The sequence below is a fragment of the Hirundo rustica genome, chromosome 16 (genome assembly GCF_015227805.2).
Source record: "Hirundo rustica isolate bHirRus1 chromosome 16, bHirRus1.pri.v3, whole genome shotgun sequence".
In the NCBI taxonomy this organism is placed as follows: Eukaryota; Metazoa; Chordata; class Aves; order Passeriformes; family Hirundinidae; genus Hirundo; species Hirundo rustica.
The window spans coordinates 8041976-8069329 of NC_053465.1; the positions used below are offsets into that span (position 1 = coordinate 8041976).

General features: G+C 63.7%; 1 protein-coding gene across 1 annotated transcript; it reads left to right on the plus strand.

Moving 5' to 3' along the window:
* Nucleotides 1-1916: 1916 nt before the first annotated feature.
* Nucleotides 1917-26916, plus strand: SLC12A5 (solute carrier family 12 member 5). Its single transcript, XM_040079658.1, is given in 27 exon segments — nt 1917-2043; nt 8855-8949; nt 9180-9311; nt 9525-9671; nt 10286-10340; nt 11191-11321; nt 11456-11697; nt 11776-11987; nt 13866-14033; nt 14966-15064; nt 15229-15286; nt 15935-16109; nt 16966-17084; nt 17377-17475; nt 17569-17688; nt 17870-17974; nt 18063-18231; nt 19135-19242; nt 19244-19331; nt 19412-19581; nt 19684-19815; nt 19983-20090; nt 20264-20386; nt 20466-20653; nt 20996-21010; nt 21561-21694; nt 22186-26916. Coding segments are annotated over 27 exon segments (3336 nt in total). The 5' UTR covers nt 1917-1991; the 3' UTR covers nt 22278-26916.
* Nucleotides 26917-27354: the final 438 nt, after the last annotated feature.

Here is a 27354-nt window from a genome sequence, read left to right on the forward strand (position 1 = left end):
GTCACCACATGCTGGTGGGACCCTGTGCACAGGCTAAGCCAATGCAGTCTTGATAGCGTAGCCCACTGTGCTGCCGTCAAATCCCAACCCCTGAAATGGAGCCATAATCCAGGGATTAGAGGATTAGTGGTCTTTCACGTGCTCCCTCCCCTGCATCTGTTTTAGTAGGAAAATCCCTCTTGTGCCGAGCCCACGCACTGTGGCCTCCTGCAAAAAACCACCCTCTGGTGCCTGGCACTCACCATGGCTGGCTGGACCCTGGCCCTCTGCGCATCCACATCCATCTCCCTGGGGGGCTGGGGGTGCCCTCTAAACCTCCAGGCCCACAGGGGCAGTGATTTTGTCCACTACATCCTGTCTACAGCCCCTTCCTTCACGTCCCAACCCTTGGGAGTGGGCCAGCCCCTTGCTCCAGCGCTGGCTCCTGCTCAGGGCTGAGGGATGCAGGTGTGAGGGGTTGCTGCTGCTGCAGCCGGACAGGGGCAGCCCCATGTGGTGACTGCCACACAGAGTCCTGGGCAGGGGGGGTGCCCACCCTGAGCTGCCCACCCTGAACTGCCCGTCCTCCCTGCAGCCCTCCTGTGCCACTTGCCATGGAGCTGGAGCTGTGCTGCTGCAGCTCCCCAGGGATGTCAGGTCCCAGGGTCCTGGCTGCAGCCATAGGGCAGGGATCAATGCTGCCTGCCAGGCTGTGGTGAGGGGTCTGAGCCTCTCTCCTGGCCGTGAGGTCAGGCTGGGGAGCATTCGTGCTGTGGAGCAGCTGGCTCCGCACCAGGAGAAAGTAAACAATTAATTACAGCCGTCAAGAAGTAACGGAGGCCAGCGGGCTGTCATGATCTCAGCCTGTGCTTGAGGAGATGCCGGGAGCTGCAGCCAGCTCCGGCTGGGGGATCCTCCCGGATTAAGTGCATGAGAGAAGAGGGGGCTTCAAACAGGCCTGCAGGGTCCCTCTACAACCCCAGTTCAAGAGTGGCCTGTGTCCCTGGCCCTGTGGGTGACAGCTGCAAGACCTGGGGCCCCTGTGGATGGCGTAGGGCCTGGGGGTTTCAATTCCACTGCAACCCTTCTCCAGGTCTGAGAAGGTTGTTATGGGTGTGATCTCAGCCCCCCTGTCACCAGGGGAGGTCACATCAAGCCTGCTCCCCTCTGCAGGCAGCATTCCCTGTGCTGCAGGTCAGCTGGGCAGGGCAGGGTCAATCACTTCTACTGTCCTCCCAGCCCCACTGTGGGGTGCTCTGGATGTTTCCCCCCTCCCCGGGTGCCCTGCGTAGTCCTGCTACTGGGACAGGGGGTCTCCATCCATCGGCCGGGGCCCTGATGCCCGCAGAGGGGTCCCCTGCGTGCCACGGTGCTGCCCACCCGGGAGCCGCCCCCACCTGGGAGCCGCCCGTCTCGGGTCAGGGGCCCCGGGGACAGAAGCTGCCTTGATCCCGGCCCTCAACCGCCTCTGGGGATGCATCAGTCCCGCGGGCACAGGTTCTGCCCCACTGTACGCCCTGAGCGTGTCTCAGGTCCCGAGGCTGCGCCGGGGTCCGGTGCGGGAGCTGGTGCGGGGTGCGGAGCCGGTGACAGGGCCGGTGCGGAGTGCGGGGGCTGGGGGCGGGGTTCGGGGCCGGGGCGGCTGCAGGGTCGGTGCGGTAGCGGGGCCGTCCCGTCCCGTCCCGCCCGCGCCAGCCGGGCCCGCAGCGCTGCCCTAGTTCCCCCCCACGCCTGGCGCAGCCGGGAGGCGGCCCCGCTCTGCTCGCTCGTCTTTGTGCCCCCCCGCGCCGCCGCGCCCCCCCCTCCCCGCCGCGGCGGGGGCAATGCCTCCCGCATACGTGATGAAGCGGGCGGCCGGGCTGGGCTCCGCCGGCAGCAGCCGTGAGCCGTGAGCCCGGGCGCCTCCGCACTGCAGCCCCCTCCCACCGGCGCGGGGGGCGGCGCGGGGACGCGGCTGCTGCGGAGCGAGAGCTCCAGCTCCGGCGGCAGCGAGCGGCCGCGGCACCGGCGCCATGCTGAACAACCTGACCGACTGCGAGGACGGCGACGGCGGCGCCAGCCAAGGTGAGGCACCGGCACCGGCACCGACGAGCGGGACAGCGGCGCGGCCCGGGGCGGCCGCCCCCGCCGGGCCGGGGACAGGCGCCGGCGCGGGGCAGAAGCGGCGCGGAGCCGGGAGCAGCGGGGGCAGCGGGGGCTGGGGGTGCCCTGCCGCGGGGCAGGCGGGAGGCGCAGGCACCGACACCGGCCGCGACGGCGGCTCTCTGCCCGCGGCCCCGCGGGGCTGCGGCGGGCGGTGCGGGGATGCTCCCGCTCCCGGCGCCTTCGCGCAACCCCGGCCGCACTCCCGCTGCTGCGGCAGCCTCGGGAAGCGGCCGTGCGGCCGATCCGTGAGGGGTTCACCGAGGAGCCTCCTCCCGGCTGGGAGCTGCTTGCTGTGCTCCGAGCGACCCTGTGGGGCTGGTCCCGCCGCTTCCCGGACAGCCCCCGCCGGTCGCCGCACCGGTCCCGCTCCCGCCCGCCCGGGACCCCCTAAGGGTCCCCGCGCCCAGCTGCCGGCCCCCAGCGCTACCTCCCGCATCTCCCTTGCAGCCCCCCCAGCCCTTCCTGCTGCCGCCCCCCATCTCCGGCTGCCGCCCTCCCATCTCTCCATATCGCCTCTTTCACCCCCGCTGCCCTCCCCCCCATTCCTCTCCTCTGCCGCCCCCCCATCTCCGGCAGCCGCCCCCCGCTCCCTGCTCCGCTCCCGCCCCCCCGTCCCTGCCCCCCCGCGCCCCCGGGGCCGCTGCCGCTGTCCGCGGTGCTGAAGTGGCCGCTCGGGCCCTGCTCCGGGGCCGCAGGAGGCGTTCGTCCGGCGGCCGAGCCCAGTCGAGCTGAAGCGAGCCCAGCTGAGCCGAAGAGAGCCCTGTCGTGCCGAGTCGAGCCGGTCCGGTCCAGTCCGTGCCGCGCTGTGCCCCGTCCCGCTGCAGCCCTGGCGCAGCCCCGGCGCAGGGCCGCTGTCCATCGCGGGCGAGAGGCCGCTCGGCCCCGCAGCAGTCCGTCACTGCTGGCGCTTTGGCCACAGCCCTTCCCGGCACCCGGCACTACCGAGCTGTATGAGAGTCCCCGTTCTTCCCGGGGCCATGTCCAGCACCAGGCAGCCAGGCAGCACAGGCCCCCGTTGTTGCGGGTATTCCTGCTGGGCACAGGGATGGGCTGCAGGCAGGGGGATGCAGTGTGTGACCAGGAGGACTTGCACTGCCTCTCTCACCCTCCCAGACCCCGCCAAGTCTCCTCTCCAGGCCCCCTCGTGGGGTCTGCTCCCAGCCAGGAGCACATGGCTGACTATGGCAGTGGTTGTGGGGGTCCCGGCTGCCCACAGTGAGGCTCTGGGCACAGCCACAGACAGGCTCTGTGTATTCCTCTGCTCTGTCGACTCCAGTCTGTTTATTTGCTTATTTATTTGCAGCTCTGCTCAAGGTCAGGGCTGGCAGGAGACTTTTGGGGGCACCTTGCTGGGCTGGGGTTGTCACACTGGCCCCGGGCCATGCCCTTCCGTGGGCATTTGCCCTCCCCTTGCCCTCTGCAGCACCGGGATCTCTCCCACTCACTGATTTCCATCATGGCAGTGCCAGCGGCGTGGCAGCAGGTGGTTCTGCCATGCTGGGGTCTGGCAGGAGGGCTGGACACGGTGCCACTACAGATGGACCAGGCAGACTGTCCCTGGAGCTGAGCCTGGCGAGATGGTGCCCTGTGGGACAGCTGGGTGAAGGGCTGGAGGAAGCAGGAGCCTGGGGGGCGTGGGGCAGCAGAGGTTGTCTGTAGGAAGGGGCTCAGCAGAGCTCCCCACACCTGTGACACGGGTGGTAGTGCTGGGAGGGGGGGTGGGTTGTCCTCTCATGCCAAGGGTCAGCTGAACTCCCATCCTGAGGTCTGTCTGCAGGGACCATGGAAAACCCATTGGGTGGCAAAGCTGTTGCATTGCCAGTGGGCCCCCTGCACATGTCCTGGCTGCTCCAGTGCTGGCTGTCCAGCAGCTTGCCAAGCCCAGCACAACCACTGAAGCCCTGGGTGCCATTTAGGCCTTATTTGTCAGAAAGGTCAGTGGTGCCTCCACTCAGGCTGTGCTCTGGACAGCATGTGCATGTCGCATGACGAGGGCTGTAAGGGCTCCAGCCCCAGCAACCCAACGAGGGCTGGACCAGTGCAGACCCTTTGGGGAGATGGTGGGAGTGGGGAGCAGACAAGGTTCCTGCCTGCAGTGTACGGGCTGGCACCCTCCACTCCTCTGGCTGGGGTGTTGGCACGTCAGCCGCAGCCCCACTGCAGGGTGCCATGCTGACACCCAGCCTGGGAGCACTGGGATGCCCAGATCCAGGACCAGGAGCTTTGCTGGAACTTCTGTCCATGGCCATTTCCAAGGCAGGGCTTGCACTGTCGGAGAATCTGGGAAGCTGTTTAAATGCAGCCAGCCAAAACGCCTGTGCTGGAAATCCTGCGCTGCAGGGCCGGCTGATCAAAGGGAGGATAATCCCGGGTTTATGAAGGAAGAGGATAGGTCTGAAGTAGCAGTTGGTCCAATTTGGGTCAGGCAGCGAAGGAATCCAGCCCAAAAGGCCACTGGGTGTGCTTACTGGCTGGAGGGGGAAGGCACAGCCCTTGGATGGGGGGAGCATCGTACTCCACCACCCCACCCCTGACCCCCAACCCTGCTCCCTTGCCATACTGCAGCTGGAGCTGGCTCTGCTGTGACACTGCCAGCACGAGCCAGCACTGTTCTCATCATCAGTGGGCTCTGCCTCAGTGGGACTCCTAGGGCTGCGTGGCCTCTCCAAGGGTCGCCCTCCCCAGGGCAGCTCTCGGACACTCCTGTGCAGGGTAGGAGGAAGCTGGGTGGGCGCAGGGATCCCACTGCCATAAGAATGGCCATCCCCATCTGTCTTAGGCCCCCCAGGCCAACAGCCCAGGGCCAGGCAGTGTGTGTACAGCCAAATCCCCTTGATAGCCGGAGGTGACAGAATAGTGGCGTGGTCTCCCTGGCCAGCAGCTCCTGCAAAACGGCAGCAGCTGGGGCCACGTGCTCACCCATGTGCTCGCTGGCCTGCCGGGGTCACCCTGGGGTGCCCCTTGCTGCAGGCAGAGCCTCGGGAGTCCTGATGTCCTGTGGCAAAAGTCAAGGTGTCCTGTGTACCTCCAGGGCAGCCCCAGGGCATTCCTAGTGCCATGAGCAGCCATCGCACTGCTGCTGCCCCTGGGGCTGAGGGGACCGGAGTAGGGGTGGCACAGGGAATTCCCGAGCTGTCAGCAGCCCTGTGCAGGAGCACAGGCGGAGGCGCAGAAGGCTGTGAGGTCGGGACTGCCGCCGCCACGGCCCCCCTCACCCACTGCACCTCCCGGGCGGTGCCGCAGCCCTGGTGCCCGATGTCCCTGGCCGGGGCTCACTGTGCTCTGGGCGCTGCGAAGGGGACGGGCCGGTCGTGGTCGGGCGGCAACCTTGGCAGCAACTCTGGTTAATTAGCCCGTGGGGGGGTGGCTGCCGGGGCTACCCCAGCCAGTGCTCAGTGCCCTGCGCCGTGTAAAGCGATTAGGAAGGATTTGGGATAAGGGACATGACGCTTCCCAACCCAATTTAGGGCTAAGTAAAAAGCCATTAGAAGATCAAATTGTGGCTGGTCCTGCTGCCTGAGCGCTGCCTTGGGGGGCTCCGAGGGTGCTGTGACGGTCCTTTGACGCTGCCGCGTTGGCTCTGCGCTGCCCCGGGCAGGCAGGTCGGTGGAAGCCCCGCCGAGAGCGGGGCTGCGCGGTGCCCACGGCGGGGCTGCGGGTTCCTGCCAGCGATCCCGCCGCCAGCCCTTCCAGCCGCCGCAGCAAATTAAAAGGCCGATTCATGTTGAGTGATCCCTGGGGAGGGGGCCGGCTGAGCGCCGGGATCGAAGCCTGGCACGGCTCGGCTCGGCTCTGCTCGCGCTGTCTCCCCGGGCTCGGCCGCTGGCTTTGGGGCTGCTAGCCCCGTCCAGCGCTCCGGCCCTGCGCTTCTCTGTCCTGCCTGCGCTGGGGGAGCGGGGCAGGGGCGGCTCCGTGGGCGTTGGTGGGACTGGCAGTGTCCCACGTGTCCCCAGGGCCGGGAGGCAGCACCGCATTTGTGCCGGCGGGCAGGGCTGGCCGTGGCAGTGGCAGGTGAGGGGCGGGTGCATCGCTCCTGAATGCTCCTGCCTGTCCTGCTCGCCCTGCCTGCCCCTGACTTCGCACCACGGGTCTGAGGCAGCTACCGGGGAGAGGCTGCACCAGCCCCGCTGCGGCAAAATGGTCTCCGTCAGGAGCAGGAGCGGGAGCGCTTTGTCACCTGGGACCCTGCGCCCTGGTGCTTAACTCCTTCCAGTCTGTGGGGCTGGAGTGACGTGGGAGACGGAGAGTCTCCCCGAGCCGTGCTGCATCCTCATGCTCACCAGCCCCAGGCCTCTCCCAGCGCTGCTCCTCGCAGCAGCATCATCAGCCCAGGGGCTCCTGCGCCGCGGGCCGGCCCCAGCAGCCGGGCTGATGTCAGCACGGGCCGCGGCCCCGGCGTGAGGAGCGCTGGCCAGAGGCGGGGGTGGAGGGACCGCGAGCTGTGGGTGCTGTTGTAGTGCCGTGGCTTGGAGCGTGGGCACCCCAGGGTGCTGCTGGCGCCTGTCGTGTGGAGCCGAGCAGGGCCGGGCCCGTGGGGTCGGGGCGGGCCGGGCTCGGGGGTCCGGCCGCACCGTCCGTCGGGCGCCGGTGTGCCGGGGCGCGGGGGCCGTGTGGGGCCAGCGTCCGGCCGCCTGCGCCGTTACATAAGAGCGGGAGCCGAGGCGGCCGTGGCTCGCCGTTGCCATGGAAACCTGCACGGTGATGTCGTCGGCTGGGTACCAGGCGGTGAGGCGAGGCCCCCGCGGGCTCCCTTCTCCCGGAGGGGTCCCGGAGCCTTGCCGCGTTTCGAGCGCGTCTCGCTGCCAAGCTGCCCGTGTCCCCCGGTCATGCCCAGCCCCAAGGGGGAGGTGAGCTCCAGCCACCCCTGCTCCTGCAGCCTCGCGTCGCCACACTGGGCATGGCCACAGCATCAGCCTGGAGGGCTGTCCTGTCGGCGTGTGGATGTTTCACGTCAATGTTGTCCCCAGAGCTGGTGCAGGTGGGCAAGAGCTGCGGCGAGTGGGTGGCTGCCAGCCCACACCGTTGCTGTTACCTAATGACAGCAGAGTTCATTGTGGTTTTAGACCAAACACAGAGCAAGGCACGCATGAGGTTTGCGATGAGATCTGTTGTGGGAGATACAGGGCAGGCACATGCCAGGGGTGCAACCTGGGGTGCTGGGTGTGTCCAAGGGGACTCTGGAGTGAAGCTCGTGGGACCTGCGGGCCAGGGTATCCCAGTGCCACTGCCATGGCCCTTCCTGCTCCAGGAGGAGCCTGCAGGCTGTGCCTTGGTGTTTGGTTGTGCCCTTAGGGACACTGCTGACCTGATGCCCCATGCTGGAGGAGCCCAGGGATGGTGGAAGCTGGTCGGTGTCACCTGTAGCACCTGAGGCTTCACCTCCTGGTCAGGCAGAAGCACCCTGTCTGCCAGGGAATTGCAGATGGTGAATCACCACTGCACGCGGGCTTAGGATCCCAAATATGAGTCAACTGGCAGGAGAACGGCGGTCTTCAAAGGGCCAGGATGCTCCAAATGGTCGTGGGGTCTGTCTTGTGGCTGCCACCATGACTGGGTGACTACACTGCCAGGGCAGCATTCCTCTGCCCCAGGGCACTGATAGGCTCCACAATGAAGGATGGTGGAGGGGGCAGTTCTCTCCCTGGCCCCAAAGTGTGGAGATGGTCTGTGACCCTGCCCATGTGGGCAGCCTGCCCAGCAGTGCGGTGGCCAATGGCAGTGTGACTGCTCTGGCTACAGGGATGTGGTGGTGGGATGGCTGTGTGGCAGGAAGCGTCTCTCTCCCCACTGAGGGCTGGGGACAAGCCTGTCTGCCTAGGTTTCTCCATGCCGTGGGTGAACCCTCAGCTGCTCTGCCCAGGACTGTGTCCTTTGGCTCCTGGCCCCCATGCCCTCATCCCTCTCTGCTCTGGGCCTTCTCTCGGAGCTCTGCTGCTCCGGCAGCACCATCCTCACTGCTGCTCCATTTCCAGCTTGATTTATTTCTGCTGCTCTGCAGCTCAGCTGTTTTCATCGCTATTAAGCCAACTCCAGGTTTCTTCTGCACTAGGTCATTAATGCAGTGAGCGTCTGTGGCCCCGTCCTGGTAATTCTATGGGTCTGGCTCTGCTGTCGGTGGCTACACTGCCCCGGGCATCACCTGCACTCAGTGATGTCACCTCTGGATGCCTTCCTGCCTTGTGGCCCCCACCCCTGTGGTGCGTGTCTGGGAGGAGGACCAGACACCTGGCCAGTCGCCCCACTCCCAGGCACTGTGCCGGGACCATCCCCTCTGCGCTGACGCTGAGCAGCCATCCAGATCCTGCCCCTGCAGACGCAGTGCTGAGGGCAGTCCCGGTGCGCTCACCCGCAGGCACCCCGTGCCGTGAGTTATTGCTGCCACGCATCCCGCCGGAGGGTTCCCCCCGGATCCGCTCCGCTTGCCTCACTGCGTGGATGCGCTCCGGCGGCTCCGCGTGTCGGCACGGCCGGGCGGGGCGGCGTGTGGCTCCCGGGGACCGCAGCCCCTGCCCGTGTGCGGTGTGGGAGGTGATGCTGGTGGCTGGGATGCCCGCCTGCCGTCGCCTGTGCCGGGACGGGGCGCCAGCGTGGTGCCCGCAGCCCTGGCAGCTCTCCTGCAGGAGCCACGGGCAGCCGTGACCCCTCGCAGTGGTGACCCCCCTGTGTGGGGGTGTTCTCTGGGTGTGGGTGGGGCAGGGGGTGCCTGGCTGACTCGGTGGTGTCTCCACAGGCGATGGCAATCCCAAGGAGAGCAGCCCCTTCATTAACAGCACGGACCTGGAGAAGGGCAAAGAGTACGATGGCAAGAACATGGCCCTCTTCGAGGTAGGGCGTGCAGGCAGTGGGCAGGGGGAGGGAGCTGAGCTAAGCACTTGTCCCACAGCACCCAACCTGCACCCCGGCCCTGGGACGTGCCAGAGCCCCAGGCCAGGGTTGTTGCACTGCCAAAGCCATTCCTGGAGGGGCAGGCAGTGGGGTAGCATCTGGTGAGGTCTCCTGGGCTTGGCTGGGGTCCCGATGGACTGTCCTCATGACTCGGGCTCTGCTTTCCACAGGAGGAGATGGACACAAGCCCTATGGTCTCGTCCCTGCTAAGTGGACTGGCCAATTACACCAACCTGCCACAGGGCAGCCGGGAGCATGAGGAGGCTGAGAACAATGATGGAGGCAAGAAGAAGCCGGTGCAGGTGAGGACTTAGCAGGGAGGTAACCTTCCCTCTGTCTCCAGCCCTTGCCAATGTAATGCCAGGCCATAGACTGACCTGGGAACAGGGGATCCCTTGGCCTCAACCAGGGACAGTTTTACCCTGCGTTCCTGGCTGCTTTGCGGGAGGAGTGGGACCTCTTGCTCCTCTGCCAGCCAGGCCCCTGAGCCCTGATATCTGCTGTTCCCTCAACAGGCCCCACGGATGGGCACCTTCATGGGTGTCTACCTGCCCTGCCTCCAGAACATCTTTGGAGTCATCCTCTTCTTGCGTCTCACCTGGGTGGTGGGGATTGCTGGCATCATGGAATCATTCTGCATGGTCTTTCTCTGCTGCTCCTGTGTGAGTTTTGGAGCCAGATAAGCCTCCACCAGCCTTGCCTGTGGCCTGAGGGTCACTGGTCTGGCTGGCTGGATTATGGAGAGGTGCACTAGCTGCCAGCCCATCATGCCCTGCTCTGCTCCTGCCCCAGCTTCTGCCCCTGCCCTAGCTCATGCCCCACTTAGATGAAGGAGAAGCCTTCAGCTTCCCAAAGGAATCAGCAGTGGAATGGTGCTCAAATGGTGACCCAGATCATAGCTGCCATGTCGCGGGATGTGCTGGGGATCCCCTGCTCTGGTACCGTGATGCAGAGAGCCACCTTGCCAGAACAGTCACCCCAGGGCAGAGGCTGGGAAGGCTGGCCTTGTCCAGTGTCCTGAGCAGCCTGAGCCCCTCCAGTGCTGCCAGCCCCTCCAAGGGCTCAGCTCTCTCACCTGTGCTGCCAGCCAACAGCCCTGCCTGCCCACTCACCCGTACCTCTATCCATTCATCCTCCCTGGGCATCCCTGCCCTGTGGCACGTCTCAGCGTGGTCCCAGAGAGCCCCATGTCCTAGCACGGCCCCAGCTCTCCCTTCTGCTCCCGTGTCCCTCTGCCCAGCTCCGCCGGGTGCCCACACTGTGTTTCTTCCCGCAGACGATGCTGACGGCCATTTCCATGAGTGCGATCGCCACCAACGGTGTGGTGCCAGGTAGAGCCAAGCCCGCGTCCGTGCGTGTGCCGCGTGTGCGGGCAGCTGGTCCCTGCCGGGTGGGGTCCCTGCAGGGGCGTTTCCCAGGGAGAGTTCCCCGGGGCCGCCAGCCGCTCCCCAGCCTTCTGCCACCAGCCCGCACGGGATCCCCGCGGCCCGGGGGAGCGCGGTGCCGGAGCCGCCACCCGCCCCAAAGCCGCGAGGTGCAGATGGCAGCGAGAGCCGCCAGCCGCGGCTCCTCCCTCCGCCAGACTGGCGAGGCCGCGGGGAGCCGGGAGACGCACGGCAGGAGGATGGGAGCAGGGCGTGCTGGGTGCCACGGGCCGGGCGATGGGCTGGGCTCTCCCACCGCCGGACGCAGGGACGCCGCTGTGCGTGGGCTCTGCACCATGGGGTCTGGCCGGTGGGTGCCCTGGCTGCCTCCCCCAGAACATGCCGGCCCTGCAGAGCCCTGGGGAGCCGTGAGCTGCGCCAGGCTGGGCACATCACTGACAGCCCAACACGGGGTGTAATTAAAGCTATTTATCATCCTGCTGCCGCAGCGGGACCATCGATCCTGGCAGCGCAGCTCTAAGGGCTCCTCTGGGAGGATGGAGCAGGGTATGGCCCAGGTCCCTGGGGCTCCAGCTCCTGTCTGGTGTCCAGGGAACACCTGTGCCATTGACCATTGCACCTGGCTGCTGGGCTCCTGGGGAATGACTCTGCCAGTGTGGTCACACCTGCTGCTCTGCATCTTGCTCAGTGCTGGAGCAGGACCTATGGCTGTCCTAGCCCCAGTCTGCCCTCTGGGATAACGGGCTGAGGGTGTCACTGGGGTCTGGCTGGGACCAACTTTTGCTCTCTCTGACAGCGGGTGGCTCCTACTACATGATCTCACGCTCCCTGGGACCTGAGTTTGGTGGGGCCGTGGGGCTCTGCTTCTATCTGGGCACCACCTTTGCTGGTGCCATGTACATCCTGGGCACCATCGAAATCCTGCTGGTAGGTACCTGGCCCTTGCCTTGTGCAGTGCCATGGGCTCAGCTCCTGGCAGGGCAGGGAGCATTGAAGGACCTTTTCCTGGGGTCCCCACTGCAGGCTGTTAGCCAGGTGGTGATGTCATGACTCTTTCCCAGGCCTACATCTTCCCAGCCATGGCCATCTTCAAGGCAGAGGATGCCAGCGGGGAGGCGGCCGCGATGCTGAACAACATGCGTGTGTATGGCACCTGTGTGCTGACCTGCATGGCCACCGTCGTGTTCGTGGGTGTCAAGTACGTCAACAAATTTGCCCTGGTCTTCCTGGGCTGTGTCATCCTCTCCATCCTTGCCATCTATGCTGGCGTCATCAAATCGGCCTTCGACCCACCAAGCTTCCCGTGAGTACGGGGTCCTGCAGGGATGCAGCAGAGATGGGGCATGCAAATGCCGAGTGCTGAGTGCCTGTGTCCCCCCAGGATCTGCCTCCTGGGCAACAGGACCCTCTCACGCCACGGCTTCGACCTCTGCACCAAGATGGTGGTGGAGGGGAACGAGACGGTTGGCTCCAAGCTCTGGGAGCTTTTCTGCACCTCCCGCTTCCTCAATGCGACCTGCGATGAGTACTTCACCATGAACAACGTCACTGAGATCGAGGGCATCCCTGGCGCTGCCAGCGGCCTTATCCAAGGTGAGCACCTGCTGGCAGAGTCATGGGAACATGGGCATGAAGGCATGGGAATGGAAGCATGGAGAAGGAAGTGTGAGGGAGCTGTGGTGGGGCAGTGGCTGTGCCTGCTGGGCAGCTCTGCCAGCAGGGCTGCTGAAGGTGTGCTGGGGGAGGCCATCCTAAGCATGGCTTCTCAGCCATGCCAGGTGTTGTGGGGGCAAACAGTGCTGGCTCCAGGTGAGAGGGCATGTGGGTGATCCCTGCTGGGGGCTGCTCTACTCCTGAGGCACAGTGAGCTGTGCTCGTGCTGTGCCGGGCGCTGGGACAGACTCTTGCACTGGGTGACAGAGCAGGGCGCTGCAGCCACCTGCATGCAGTCTGTGTCAGCCAGCGGGGTGGCTCAGCAAGATGCCCACAGGCTGGGGAGGAATAAATCCTCCCTCTGCTTCCTCTTGGCCTTTGGAAAGGCTGGTATTGATTTGAGGTTTTGAGAGAAACGATCACCCCTTGGGGCCACTTTGCTGCTGTGGCTACAGCCGTGCTGGGAGAATGGCCGGGACCACAAAAACATGCGTGAATTTGCTGGGAGGGGCCACTTATGACCTGTTTTTCTGGAGATGCTGATACATCTGCCAGGTGCTCACGCTCAGCAGTGGGTGGCAGAGGCTGATGCTCTGTGACACATTCAGAGGGTGTCTGCAGACCCCCATGCCGGAGTGGTTGTTGGGACTCAGGAAAGCAGCAGAGCCACGAGCAGGATCAGACCTTCCTGGTGGCTGCAGGGCTGCCCCAGCCATCCTGCCCTGATGTCTGCATGGACACAGGCATGGGAGCTCAGGCTTGGCTAAGCACGTGGTGCTCAGGGCTGCAGCTGTGACTGTGATTAGTGGAGCGCAGTCACAGGGTGTTTGGGAGCCTCCCAATGACGTCCCACTCTGAGGTCTTGTAGGTCAGATAAGGAGCTCCTGGCTGCTGGGTGGAACCTGCTCCTGTTGGCAATGATGCTGCTGGGGAGGGGGGCAGATCCCCACCCACCCAGCTGGTCACTTTCAGGGTGACAGGAAGCAAACACTCCTGCACTGGGGGCATCAGGACAGAGCCAGGACCCCACTCTGGGGTGGTTGGTGACAAGGGTGACTGGCCCAGCAGCATCTGGAGACAGGTGGCACAGTTTGACCCTGCCAGAGATGACTGGGGCTTGCTGTGCCCTAGGTGAGGGGTCTCCCTGCAGGGAGAAACACACATTTCTGGGAGGAGGAGACAGGAGAGGCCGACAGGGGCTTGCCAGCCCCGTCTGTCACCTGTGAGCAGCCATGAAGGGAGCTCAGTGCCAAGGGCTGGTCCCTGGGGGCCCCTTTGCCCCTCCCTGCAGCCCCCCAGCAGTGACATGACAAGGGCAGCTGCCTCTGCCCGCCCTGCCTGGCGCTGGCTGCTCTCCACTGCTCCAGTTTCTCCCTGCGATCTGCCGCCAAAGCAGCACGCGGAGGGACACTAAGCCTGTTACATCAGCCCCGCACTCATAATCCCATCAAAAACATTATCAAGTTACTTTGACACGATCCACTTCTCTTAAACCTGTGTTGATCAGCATTAATTATATTACCCTCTTAATTATTTGCTACTGCAATCCCATGTCAGCTGCTCCAGTATCTTGTGGGGATGCTGCCAGCAGCAGTTATGAACCTGCTCTGGTTGCCCACCTGTGCTGCCATCCTCACCCTCTGGTCGCCTGGATCCCCGTCTGCTGGCTGAGCCAGCTGCTCAGTGAGGCCGGGGAAGGGGAGGGAGAACCAGACAGCCCCCAGCTCCATCCCTGCAGGGTGGGGGTGCCATGCTGGGTAAGGGGGCTTGTGGACATCTCGTGCCAGCGGCACCTCCCGGCCTCCTCCCTCCTCACAGAGAACCTCTGGAGCTCGTACCTGACCAAGGGCGTGATCGTGGAGAAGCGTGGCCTGCCCTCAGTGAGCTCCCCCGACACCCCAGTGGACATGGACCAGCCCTACGTCTTCAGCGACATGACGTCCTACTTCACCCTGCTCGTCGGCATCTACTTCCCCTCGGTGACAGGTGGGAGTCGCCGCCGGCCCCGCTCCGTGCCGCGGGCGCGCTCCGCGGAGCCCCGCGTGTGCCACCCCCGCGCTGGGCGCGGCGGTGACAGCGGCGTCGCGGGGGCGGCCGGTCGCCACCGCCTCCCACGCAGCCGCCCGCGCTCCAGATCTGCCGGTGCCGCCCGATGCGCGCTGACGTCCCGCCGCTTCGGTATTTTTAGCTCTCCGGGGGCAGAGGAGCCCCCCCTCCCGCCCCAGTCCCGCTGCGGAGCCGAGCGGGGCGCAGCCTCCGGGGCTCCCCCGCAGCTCCGCCGGGGCCGAGGCCGGCGGGAACCCCCACTCGGGTCCCCCCGGGCACGGCGAGCGCCGGGGGTCCGGCGTTGCGGGGTGCCCGGCAGGCGCTCGGTCCCCGCTGCGCTCCCTCCCGCTGCCCGTTCACCGGCAGGTCCCGGTTTCTGCAGGACGCCTGTTCCCCGGTGCCGCGGGCTGTGGGGTCCTGCCCGGCTGCTACTGCGGCCGGAGCACGGGTCATCCCCCGGGCTGTGTTGAACCCGCCCGTGCTGCCGTGTCCCTGCGTGACCTCCTGCCCTCCCAGAGCAGCGTCGGGGCTGGACCCTGTCCCTGCCCCTGCGGCAGCCACCGTCCCTGCTTGAGCTAATTATGGGCTAATGAGACAAGGCACTTCAGAGCTTTTGAGCCTAATCCTTGAGTGGCCTCAGACTGCTGTTTGGTGTTGGGGGGGAAGTGCTCGGGGGGGATGAGAAGAGCAGGCTGTGTACCCCGAGCTGCAGCAGCGCCTTTTCCGCCGTCCATCATGTCTGCTTCCCGTCCTGGCGCACACCGAGCCGTGCCCTGCTGTGCCCGGGGCTCACACGGTGCCTGGCATGAGGTAACCGGGATGGGTATGGGCTGTAACTCTGCTCCCCCTGACACCATCCCCTCTTCCCCCAGGCATCATGGCTGGCTCCAACCGCTCTGGAGACCTGCGGGATGCCCAGAAGTCCATCCCCACAGGCACCATCCTGGCCATTGCCACCACCTCTGCAGTCTGTATCCTTCAGGGCGTGCCTGTGCCCGGGCTCTGGGGCTGAGGGTGGGTGAGCTCTGCAGGGCTGATCAGCTCGGGTGCTTCACTGGGCTGGGACAGGGTCCCAGAACCCCACTGGCTGTGCAGGCAGGACTGTGTCCTCCTGCTCTCCTTGACTACCTGGCAGATATCAGCTCTGTTGTTCTCTTCGGAGCATGCATCGAGGGGGTCGTCCTGCGCGACAAGTGAGTGTCCCAAGGCCATGGGCGTCATGGGGAGAGTCTGGCAGCCCCCGGAACAGGCTGGGGCAGGGACAGTCCCAGGGGCAGGCAGAGGTGTGGGGAAGGCTGCAACCAGGACACAGGCAGACCTGGGGGCACTGGGGGCTTCGTGGGTGTCACTGGGCAGGGGGTGCTGCAGCTTGTAACAGGCACTGGGGTCTTGTGTGCACCCCGACCATCCATATTTTGCTGCATTTCTCCCGCTGCGGGGCTGCAGGCAGCCACTTGTTTGTCAACAAGCAGGGCTGCCTGTGTTCCTGCCTATCTGGGGCAGCCCTGCTCACCACACGTGGCAGGTGACACTTCTGGGTCGCCAGCACCAACACAAACAAGGATCCAACTGCGTGCATCATCACTGCCTGGCACAGGGACGAGGAGTCCTGTCCCACACCTGCCCTTGTCCTTGGCCGTGCTAACGGGATGAGGACAGACCCCTGGCGACCTCTGACCCTGCTCCATCGCTCACCCCTTGAGGGGGTGGGCCCTTGCCCTGTTGTGTCACATCCCCCCAGAGAGGTGTCGTCGTGGGGGGCTGGGTTGTGCCACTGTGGTGCTGGTGCTTTCGGAGCTCAGTCGTGGGATGGAACCGCAGGTGATGCTGATGCCCCGCAGGTTTGGTGAGGCCGTCAACGGGAACCTGGTGGTCGGCACCCTGGCGTGGCCGTCACCGTGGGTCATTGTCATTGGCTCGTTCTTCTCCACCTGTGGGGCTGGGTTGCAGAGTCTCACCGGAGCCCCTCGCCTCCTGCAAGCCATCTCCAGGGATGGGATCGTACCCTTCCTCAGGGTAGGTGACCCCCGAGTCCGTTGCTACCCCACCCTGAGCGCCCGCTGTGGCTGCAGATCCCACCAGCACGAGAGACCGGTGGGAACTCACCCTGCTCCTCCGGGCACCGTCGCTGCCGGAGCAGCCTCACTTCCCTGCCCTCATCCCGCCGGCACCGGCACGGCGGTGGGCGGCCGTGGTGGCTCTGGCTGCGGTATCGGTGGGAGGAGAGTGTCGGGAAAGGTCAAAATTCCCTCCCCCCGCTGCCGTGCCGCTTCATATTTTATCTGCTCTCTGAAGACGCGTTCCCACAACCTCATCTCTCCAAATCCAACCCGACAGCTCCCCCCAGGGAAGAGCGGGCTAATTTTATCCTCCCTCCTTCTCCTTGCCAGCCCCAGCCCGAGCTCTCGCTCGCACCGCCCGCACCCTCTAATGCGTCCGGACACACGCCCCCGGCCCCCTCCCCGGTCCCCTCCCGCGTCCCCACAGCCGCAGGAGGGGCCAGTCCCCCCCGGCAGCGTGTCCCTCCCAAGCACGGTGCCCGACGCTGCTGGCTGTGGCCAGGCTGTGAGCTGGGGCTCGTCCCTGGTGGGGGTACAGGGCTTCAGGGGCTGCTGCGCTGGGTGTGGGGAGAGCCACGGGATTTTCCGGGAAGGGGACTGTACTGTCAGCGGGAGCCAGCCCTGGGACTGCTGCCCTGGCAAGTTCCAGCGTGGGACATGTGCCAGCTCATGGTACCCAGTGTTCCCAGTCCCTGCTCCTGCCGGAGCTGGGTGTGTGGGAGGGTCCAGTCTCATCAGGCGGCACTGAGTACTCTTGCCCAGGGCTACAGGGCACCGCAGAGCCTGACGCACCCCTCTCCCCCCACTTCCAGGTCTTCGGCCACGGCAAAGCCAACGGGGAGCCGACATGGGCCCTGCTGCTCACAGCCTGCATCTGCGAGATCGGGATCCTGATCGCCTCCCTGGACGAGGTGGCTCCCATCCTCTCCATGTAGGCAGCGTGCTGTCGACCTGCACCTTCACAAGCAGCGGGTGGCGAGTGTGGGTCTCTGCTCCTCGTGGGGGGAATGCACCTGCTGCCCTGTCCCCTGCCTGGGAAGAGGGGGGCCCTGCAGGGACTCTGGGGTCCCATCTTGGCCAGCATTGAGGCTTGGTTTCTCCACAGCACTGTTTCTCTGTCCATCAGTGGGGCCTGCTCCAGCATTGGCCGCCCCGGGGCCAGGAGGTGTGGAGACTTCAGTCCCTCACAGTGTGCCCACTCAGCCCCCTACTCTCTCCTGCAGGTTCTTCCTCATGTGCTACATGTTTGTCAACCTGGCGTGTGCGGTGCAAACGCTGCTGCGGACGCCCAACTGGCGGCCGCGCTTCCGCTACTACCACTGGTGAGCGGGGCGGGATGGGGCAGGACAGGGACACCGCAGGACACGCTGGTGTGGGGACCCCAGGGCACGCTGACAGCTCTGTGCTCTCTGCAGGACCCTGTCCTTCCTGGGCATGAGCCTCTGCCTGGCGCTGATGTTCATCTGCTCCTGGTACTACGCACTGGTGGCCATGCTGATCGCTGGCCTCATCTACAAATACATCGAGTACCGCGGGTAAGGGAGGGTGAGGGGACCTGGCGCTGCAGGTCCTGGCCAGCCCCCCGTGGCCACAATGGCCTCTCAGTGTGGCTGCTCAGCTCCTCCGGGCTGCTTGTCCCAGGATGCTCCAGGGTGCCAGTGTGGTGCTCGGTGGCCAGAGCCACGGGCATCCCTGATGTGCTGCTGGTTCCTGCAGGGCGGAGAAGGAGTGGGGTGATGGGATCCGGGGCCTGTCCCTGAGCGCAGCCCGCTACGCCCTGCTGCGGCTGGAGGAAGGGCCCCCGCACACCAAGAACTGGAGGTAAGGCTGGGCAGGGAGATGGGGATCTGAGGGTGCCGGGGCAGGGACAGGCTGGGTGCGGGCACTGACTGCAGGACCTTCCTTCCAGGCCGCAGCTGCTGGTCCTGGTCCGTGGGGACCAGGAGCAGAACGTGGTGCACCCGCAGCTCCTGTCCTTCACGTCGCAGCTCAAGGCTGGGAAGGGCCTCACTATCGTGGCCTCTGTGTTAGAAGGGACCTTCCTGGACAACCACCCTCAGGCACAGAGGGCGGAGGAGGTGAGCGCTGCCCGCACCAGGATAGGCTGCGTCAGCAGCAGGTGCTCCTGGGTTGTTTCTGCCACATGGCCAGGGCTGGTGGCCCCAGGATGGCCCAGAGAGCTTCAGAGTGGCATCAGGCAGAGCCTGAGGACTCCATGCTTCACTGCTGCTCACAGCACTGCAGGGACCTCTGGACCCCTCTTCCCCTCTAAGACACCAGAGATGCTGGTACCAGCCAAGCACTGGTCCCAGTCTTGGCCAGCTGCTGCAAGACTTGGCACAGCATGGCACAGCACAGTGCCCAGCCAGGGGCTGCTGTGCTGCTGGGCTGAGTGGATTCCATAGCCTCAACTCTCGCCACAGTCTCTGTGGCCCTGGTGCCAGGCAAGGTGGGAGACAAGCCTTTCCCCGCCAGAGTGAGAGCGCTCCCCACCCCCTGCACCCGCGGGGTGGCACATTAATGAGATTAAGCCCTCGGAAGCAAACAGTTTCTCTCCCATGCAGACATGTTATAATTTCTCTGAGTAAATAACTCTAATTGCTGCTCTGCTGCCTGTCAGAGCCCTGGCACAAGGACACCCTCCACTCTGCATGGTGCAGAGCCACGTGCCAGCTCTGTTCATCGCTGGGGCATCACCCCCCTGGCCTGGAGCTACTGGCCTCTGTGGAGCCCAGAGACCCAGGCACCCTGCAAGGACCTGCACCCCACAGCCTGCAGCCTGCACCTCAGAACCCTGTACCCCATACTCTGCACCCCCCATTCTATACCCTGTACCCCATAGTCTGCACCCTGTACCCCACGCCCTACACCCTGTACCTCATCTGGCCTGGGCTGGGCCACCGCTGGGCCTGGCAGCTGCTGTGCCCGTGATCCATGCCCACCCTCGAGGCCCTGGGATCTGACTTCCCTCTCCCTTGCAGTCCATCCGGCGCCTGATGGAAGCGGAGAAGGTGAAGGGCTTTTGTCAGGTGGTGATCTCCTCTAACCTGCGGGATGGCATGTCCCACCTCATCCAGTCCAGCGGGCTGGGGGGGGCTGCAGCACAACACGGTGCTGGTGGGCTGGCCCCGCAGCTGGCGCCAGAAGGAGGACCACCAGACCTGGAGGAACTTCATTGGTAGGCACCGTGGAGGGTGGGCGCTGCCGGGCTTGGGGGTCTGCAAGCTGCCCTGGCTGACGTGGCCCTTCCCCTCCCAGAGCTGGTGCGAGAGACCACAGCCGGGCACCTGGCCTTGCTGGTGGCCAAGAATGTTGCCATGTTTCCGGGCAACCAGGAGCGGTTCTCGGAGGGCCACATCGACGTCTGGTGGATTGTCCACGATGGGGGGATGCTGATGCTGCTGCCCTTCCTCCTGCGGCAGCACAAGGTAGGCTGCGCCCTGCAGTGCTGGGCTCTGCGGGGCAGGGCTGGGGCTTGGGCTGCAGCTGTCCCCTTCGAGCCGTGCCCAAGCCTCCCCCGTCCCTTGCAGGTGTGGCGTAAGTGCAAGATGCGCATCTTCACGGTGGCACAGATGGATGACAACAGCATCCAGATGAAGAAGGACCTGACCACGTTCCTGTACCACCTGCGCATCACCGCAGAGGTGGAGGTGGTGGAGATGGTGAGTGCTGGGACGGGGCATGTGCTGCAGTCAGGGATGCTGTGCATGGGAGAGCCAGACAGAGCCTGACATGGGGCGCACAACACCATGGAGGGACATGTGGGGCCATGCTGGGAGCAGTTGGTACAGATTACCCTGGCCCAAATTTCTCCTGTTCCTCCCCACAGCATGAGAGTGACATCTCTGCCTACACCTATGAGAAGACGCTGGTGATGGAGCAGCGTTCCCAGATCCTCAAACAAATGCACCTCACCAAGAATGAGCGGGAGCGGGAGGTGAGGCTGCAGGACAGGCTGGGTGGGCTCTGACACCTGTGGTGGCTCTGATGGGAACTGAGCTGCCCTGCAGCTCTTTGCACTCATCGTGATAGAGGACTGGGCCTCAGGCTATGCTCTGCCCAGTCAAGCCCTCCTGTGCCCCACTCCCTTTGCTGACCCCTCCCACACAGATCCAGAGCATCACGGATGAGTCCCGTGGCTCCATCCGGCGCAAGAACCCGGCCAACACACGCCTGCGCCTGAACGTCCCCGAGGAGCAGGCTGCCGACGGCGAGGAGAAGCCAGAGGAGGAGGTGAGGGGTTGTGCCAAGACATGGCCAGGCAGGTAGCTGGCCCCAGGCCATGCCCACCACTCCCCTCTTCCCTGTGCAGGTCCAACTAATCCACGACAAGAACACCACCACCTTCTCCAGCAGCTCTCAGTCCCCTGGTGATGAGGTGGAGGCAGCCCCTGAGAAGGTGCATCTCACCTGGACCAAGGAGAAGTCCGTTGCTGAGAAGAACAAGAGCAAGAGCCCTGTCAGCCCTGAGGGCATCAAGGACTTCTTCAACATGAAGCCGTACGGCCCCCCATGCTGCCACCTGTCCCACGCATGCCCTGTGATCCTGGCTGTCCCTGCCTGCCCCAGCCAGGCGGGTGCAGGCAGGGCCTTGGCAGCACCAGCTTGATCCTTGCCCTGAGGAGTGGTCAGGCAGCCTGGGTGCTCTGAGCACGCCCTTGCAGAGGGGCTGGGAGCAAGTGGGGAGGGGTCCCTGTGTAGAACAGTGCCAGCAAGGGGTGGGGTGCCCAGGCTGGGTGTGCTGCAGGGAGTGGGGGTGCACACCTGGTGTTCACGACATCTCTCTCTCTTTCCTTCTCTCTCTCTCTCTCTCTCTCTCCAACCCCATCACGCTCCTGGCAGGGAGTGGGAAAACCTGTAAGTCTGGGTTTGGCTGGGTGCCGGGGCTGGGGTGTGCTCGTGGGGCAGCAGGATGGGAGCCATCGGGGTTGCCCCTGTGCAGGAGGGCGGCTCAGTGAGCCGTGACAGCTGCAGTGCCAGACAGTTCACCCGGGCAGCACACGGCAGCTCTGGCTGCCAGCCCTGCGCACCGTGCACTGCCCACACCACACGCTCCTTGTCTGCCCTGTTATGCTGCCAGCAGCTCCCTGTGAGCATGGGCTCAGGCACCCATGGTGACACTCGTGCTGTCTGCTCCTGCTCACTCCCACGTGGCCTGGCCCCGAGCAGCCGTGGTTGCCACTGTCCATGGGCAACGTGCATTCCCCTGCAGCTCGTGGCCACCGGTGCAGGCTCAGTGTCACCAGCACAGTGCCTGGCAAAGCTTGCTGCTCCCCGAGTTGGTGCTGCAGCCCAGCCTGGACTGCTCTAGGGCAGAAGGCCAGTGTGCCCTGTGGCCCCTGGGGCCTGGTGTGGGGCTGGAGGCTGACTGTGCTTGTCCCGTGCCCACACGTGCTGTCACCCACAGGAACCAGTCCAACGTGCGGAGGATGCACACGGCTGTGAAGCTCAATGAGGTGATTGTGAAGAAGTCCCAGGATGCCAAGCTGGTCCTGCTGAACATGCCAGGGCCTCCTCGTAACCGGAAAGGGGATGAGAACTGTATCCTTCCCGTGGGGCCGGTTGTCAAAACCCCTCTATGCCACGGGGACCAGGGTCCATGTCTTCCCCAAAAGTGGTTGGTGTTTTAGGCAAGAGCCAAGAGGCACGGGTCTGGTTCCTGAGCTTGAACCCTCACACCTCCTGCTCCTGGCTGGGTCCAGCAGCTGTCATTGGCACCAGCTTACCCCTCCAGCACGTGATGGGTTGGTGGGACCACATGACATTGCACCTACACCCATGAGTGCAATGGCACATGACAGGGGCCCGGGGCAGAAGTCTGTGGGGCTCAGCCATCAGCTGGCTCAGTCACTGTCCCCATCTCACAGCACCAGCATGGGTGGGCTTCCCTTGGCTTGGAACCGACCCCCCGCCAGCTCCTGGCTCTGGTGTGGAAGTGTCAGTGCTGCAGGCTCAGCCGGGGCTGCGCAGGGATGGCACAGGGCTGTCCCTATGTTCCAGTGTGAACTTTGTCCTCCTTGACAGCTGTGCAGACATGGAGTTCCTGGAGGTGCTGACGGAGCATCTGGACAGAGTGCTCCTGGTGCGTGGTGGGGGCCGGGAGGTCATCACCATCTACTCCTGAAAGACGGCGCGAGAGAGGTTTGTCTGCACACCGAGAGCCCCGCCACCCCTTTGCACCGCGCTCCCGGAGGGGAGGAGGGAAGGCCGGATGGCAGCCGGTGCGCAGAACCTTCTCCTGGCTTTGGCCGTGCCCCTGATCTCTCCATTCGAACTGCAGCACCAGATCTTCCGGGAGCATCCAGCACCAGAGCAGCTGTTCCTCATTGCAACACCACAGCACTGCTGTCCTTGTTTATATATAAATATATACAGTGAACCGCGGACTGAGCACCAGAGCTCGGCGCTGCCGCCACCGCCTGCCCTGGCAGGGCCAGCCCCGCCGCCAGCCCCAGCACTGCCGCTGCAGCCCCTGGCCGGGCAGGAGGGCGGCCGTGCCGAGACGGACCTTGGCCGCACCGTGCTGCTGCTCCTGCACAGACTCGGCTGGACGCGCCCGTGCCTCGCTGCGAGGCGCTGGGACGAGAGAGAGGCCCCGCCACGCTCCCCTCGCCGGACGCTCCTCTCCCCAGCCTCCAGCAGCGCCCGGGGCTGCCTCCCACGGCCCTCTGCCCCTCACCGCCGTGAGCCGGGACAGCCCCACCTCGCCTCGACACCGTCGTCTCTGGAGACCGCGGGCTGAGCTTGTGGAGATGCAGCACGATGGTTTGGAGGAGGCAGAGGGTGGGGGCGGCCGTGTGGGGTGAGGTGCTGAAGCGCAGCGAGGCCGTGAGAGCAGGAGCCCTGACCTAGGGTGGCCGGGGGTGTTCCCTGTGCCCCCTGCCTGACTCCGGGCTCTTTTCCCTGACGCTCTCCAGGTGCTTGCGCAGGAGTCGCGGTGTGGAGCTGCGGTGTCGGGAGCCGCTCAGAGGCCCTGCCATGAGCAGCGGGAGCCGGGGTCTCTCTCCGGCGGCTGGGGTCGCACGGGTGCTGGGGACCCCCGAGGCACCAGTGCCTGCTCTGGCCTGGCACAGGGGTGTCCCGGACCCCCTCCCTGCTCCCCCGCCGCACTAGACTGGGGGCTCTCAGGGCCCAGCACCAGCCCGTCCGGCTGGCCCCAGCACCTGCACATGTATCTGGGTCCCCCCCCGTGTCCCGCTGCATTTCCCTGCTGCTCCCCAGGGCTTCGCTGCTAACCCAGCCCTGGCCGCGGCCCCGGGCAGTCGCAGATGCTGCCGGGGGCTGTAGGACTGTCTGGATCTGTGTGTATTTTTAATATATGCAAAGGCTGTTTGCTGATCTGACCAGCAAGACGTCACAGTGAGGAGGGGGCTGTAGGGCTCCCATTGCCCCCCCCGGCATCATGACACTCCCTCACCCGGCTGGCCAGGGCAGCCCCGGCACCAGGCACGCCACAGCCCCCCGGGGCAGATCAAACACCTCTTATCTTTGGCAGCAGCTGCAGGGTCGCCCCCTCCCGTTCCTCCCCCCGCTACCCCTACCCCCAGCATCTCTCACAGAAGAGAAACTGAGGCGCTTTTAACAAATGTGAACGGTTCCAGGAACCACGCAGGAAGCGGTGCGAGGGCAGCAGGGTGCCGCTGGCGCCCGCCCCAGCCCCATGTACATAGTGTACATAATACAGTACGTGTATTTTTAAAGTGATCATATTTATGTTAATAGAACCAGATGAAGTCTATATATAGAGATCTATATCTATTCTGAGAGATGCAGGGCTCTGCTAGCACCAGGCCGCAGGGACGGGGAGCTGAGCCGGGCTGCTCCTGCACAAACCAGGAGCCCATCCGTCGCACCGAGCGCTCCAGAGTGGTGGTGGAGGCTGCAGCCTTCCCCGGCCACCGGCAGCCCCTGGGAAAGGGCCAGGTCGCAGGTTTATTCTCTTCTCAATTTAGCTTCTTAAGAGTTTTCAGGGAAAAGAAGTCACAGACTTTTCTGAACTTGTTTCACAGCAGACTTGAGCTTCCACTCAAAGTGCAGCCTGCTAAGAGTTGCCCTCTCCCGGCAGCGCTGGCGGCTTTGTGCCAGCCTGGGGCCCTGGGGCAGCACTTTTTCCTTAGCCAGAGCTGAGCCCCCGTGCTGAAGCACTCGCTCCCTCAGCCCCTCCAGACGCTCCCCAGTGCTGCTCTGCACTGCAGCAGGTGCAGGGGGAGCGGGTGCTGCTACAGCATCCCCGCGGGTGTCCATCCAGGCAGCAGCTGCCTCCTGCCTGGCACAGGCAGACCTGACTGGTCCCAGCTCCCTGCCCACCCGACTCCCTGCCAACCTTGGCTCCTGCCTCCCTGAGAACAGGAAACCCCCCTGCACCGGCCACTCCAGCCCCTGCTCCCTTTCAGAGCTCCTCTACTCCAGGTCCAGGCCAAAGCTATTTGGGGATGCTTGGATAAAAAGCAGTGGGTTTTTTGATGTTGGATTTTTTTTTTTTTTCCTTTCTATAAGATACTACTTGGACACACTCCTAGACCAAAACCAAGCCCCAGCTGCACATCTGTGCCTGCTCATACCTTGCTCCTACATTTCCATCACTCCCGAAGTGCCTCCCTTCTCTCCAGGAACAGTCCCAGTCACAGCCAGATTTTCTGCCAGGGTAGCTCGGCTGCCTGTGTAGCTGCAGGTCTGTGTCACAGACGCTGCTGTGGAAGCCGCTCCCACAGGTATGTGGAGCTCAGCATTTACAGGGGGCTGTCAGACTGAGCTGAGACCTGGCTTTAGTACAGGAGCTCAGGGCTGACGAGTGGTGCAGATGCACAGGGTAGCACTTTCCGGTCCTGCTGCTGCCTCAGCAGCCCAGGAGCTGTGAGAAGAGCAGATAGGGGTCTGCAAGAGAAAAGTTCCTTTAGTCTTGGGAAGGGCAGCCCATGGGAACCAGCATTTGCCAGTGTCTAGCTGCTCTGCCCCTTGGAGCTGGCCCTATACCACCACACATAAGCTCACAGGCTGTTTCCAGCCTCCCAAAATTATTTGAGGCACTTCAGCAGCAGCGGGGGAGGCACAGCAGCCTGCCCACACAGCTCATGTGTTAGCACCATGTTGTTTGGCCTTGAGCACTTGCCAGCTGTCCTGCCTCTTCACAAGATGCCACTCGCTCCTTGCAATTGCCCTCAATTGCAGCTTGGCTGCTGTCCCCTGTGCTGCTGTGCCTGAGGCAGTGAGCACGGTCCCCTCCTGCCCTGGCACATGGTGCAGGGCAGAGGGCAGGGGCAGGTTATGCACAGCCTCTGCTGAGCCTGCACACAGCACTCACAGCATCAGGTGAGAGGCTCCTCCGTTGGCTGCAGGTACAGGGCAGCCAGGAATTTGCAGAGCAGTGGTGGGAGCAGCCAGGGCACACTTCTGACAGGTTTGCTTCATCCCCTCAGCATCACTTCCACCCTGACGGCAAAGCCGTGGTCCCGGCTCCCCCAGGGAGTAGGAAGGCCATTCCTTTCCATCACTACTGCTGAAAAAATCCATTCCCCTTCCCCATCCTTCAGCAAGAGCAGGGGCACAGCTCTGGACAGAGTCAGGGCTGCTCCCACACCCCTGCCAGGCAGTTTGGCTGTGGCAAGACAGGAGCTGGTTTCCACAGCGTGTCCCCTCGCTGTCGGCTGGAGAGGGCCAGTTTTAGCAGACAGCACTGCATGTTAGTTTACAAACCCAGCCCTGCACGTTTGGCCTCTGTGAGTGTTCAGTTTCCCCATGGAGCACCCTTCTGCCGCTCCACCGTGGTGAAGACAGTGTCCTCCTCTGGTAGACATGCAAGTTCCTCCTTGGCACATGCGCAGACATGGTCCAATTTTTGTTCCAGATAGGAAGGTCTTGACCCCCCAGTTTGTTTTACAGGCAGGCTGCTGCTGGAGCAGCACTAAGCAGCACAACCCATGGGAGGGTGGGCTGGAGTGTGGCCACAGCTGGCAGGGAGCGTGCGGCCAGCACACAGCACTGGTGGCACGTGCTCCAGTCCCTGCTTCAAGAGGGACAACAGCCCTGGCCCCTGTGAGTGACAGAGGGCAGCTCAGGTCACTGTGGAGGGCAGCTCAGGTCGCTGTGGCCACCACACTGCACAGGCAGCAAGCCACAGGGCAGCAGTGATAGGAGGCACAGGCAGCATCCAGCCTGGACAGGTGCTGGTCTGTGGCTGGACGAGAGGAAGGACAAGAGACTGCACAAGGGCAAGAGTTGCACTAGAAGAGTCAAGACCCTCCTCTGTGTAGCAGGACTGAAAACTAGCAGAAAGACCGAAAGGTCTGAGACCTGCTGGTTACAACACTTTCTGTGCTACATGTGCAATATATTTGTTATGAATGTTATCACAAAGTCGGTTCATTCAATACTCTTTTAATCACTGTAGCTAGATGTTCTCTGTCCATTCAAGTGACTTTTATTCGAGTGCAATATTTCAATAGACATGTAGTGACCTAGAATGCTTTGTGTTTTAGAGAATCTGTGTGCAGAGCAATGCAATTAAGTTTAAAACCTTGTAAATAAAACAGGTTGCAAACCAAAAAAAAAAACCCTATTAGGCTTGCATTTAATTTCTACGTGTTTCAGTGTTGTGCATTAGGCCGCCTCGGTGCAGACCCCTTGTTCTCTGTGCAGGTGTTCATGGAGGAGTGGCTCCTCAGCTGTTGAATGCTCCCTGTTACTGCTTTACTGCTTTACCTGTATTCATTTTTCTAGACTCCTGTCTGCACAAAATGCAATAAATGATTTTATTACACCCTTCACTACTTGCATGGGGACTATTCACTTGCTTCCAGATCTCCACAGCTGTTGTGCACCATTTCCACCACATGGAGCAAGCCCTGACAGGGTGCAGATTGCAGAGGAAGCAAAGCAGGAGAGGAACAGCCTCTCCAACGGGATGCAGTTCCCACATTTCACCTCACAAAGATTTCTGCCCACTCCAGCAAAAGTGCTCTGCCTGGCTGCAGGATTGTAGAGGTGGAGAAAGGGATCTAACAGGAAGAGAGACAGCAGACAGACATTCTGCTGTCCAGACTCAACCTGTGGGGTGATGGTAGCACATTCTGGGATGCCAGTGCTGAAAGCACAGGGACTTGCAGCCCTGACCTTATGTTGGCTTGTGGCACTGACCCAGACCTGTCCCTCCCAACACCTGTCATCAGAGAGGTTTTGGACCCTTCACATCGGCTGTGCCACTC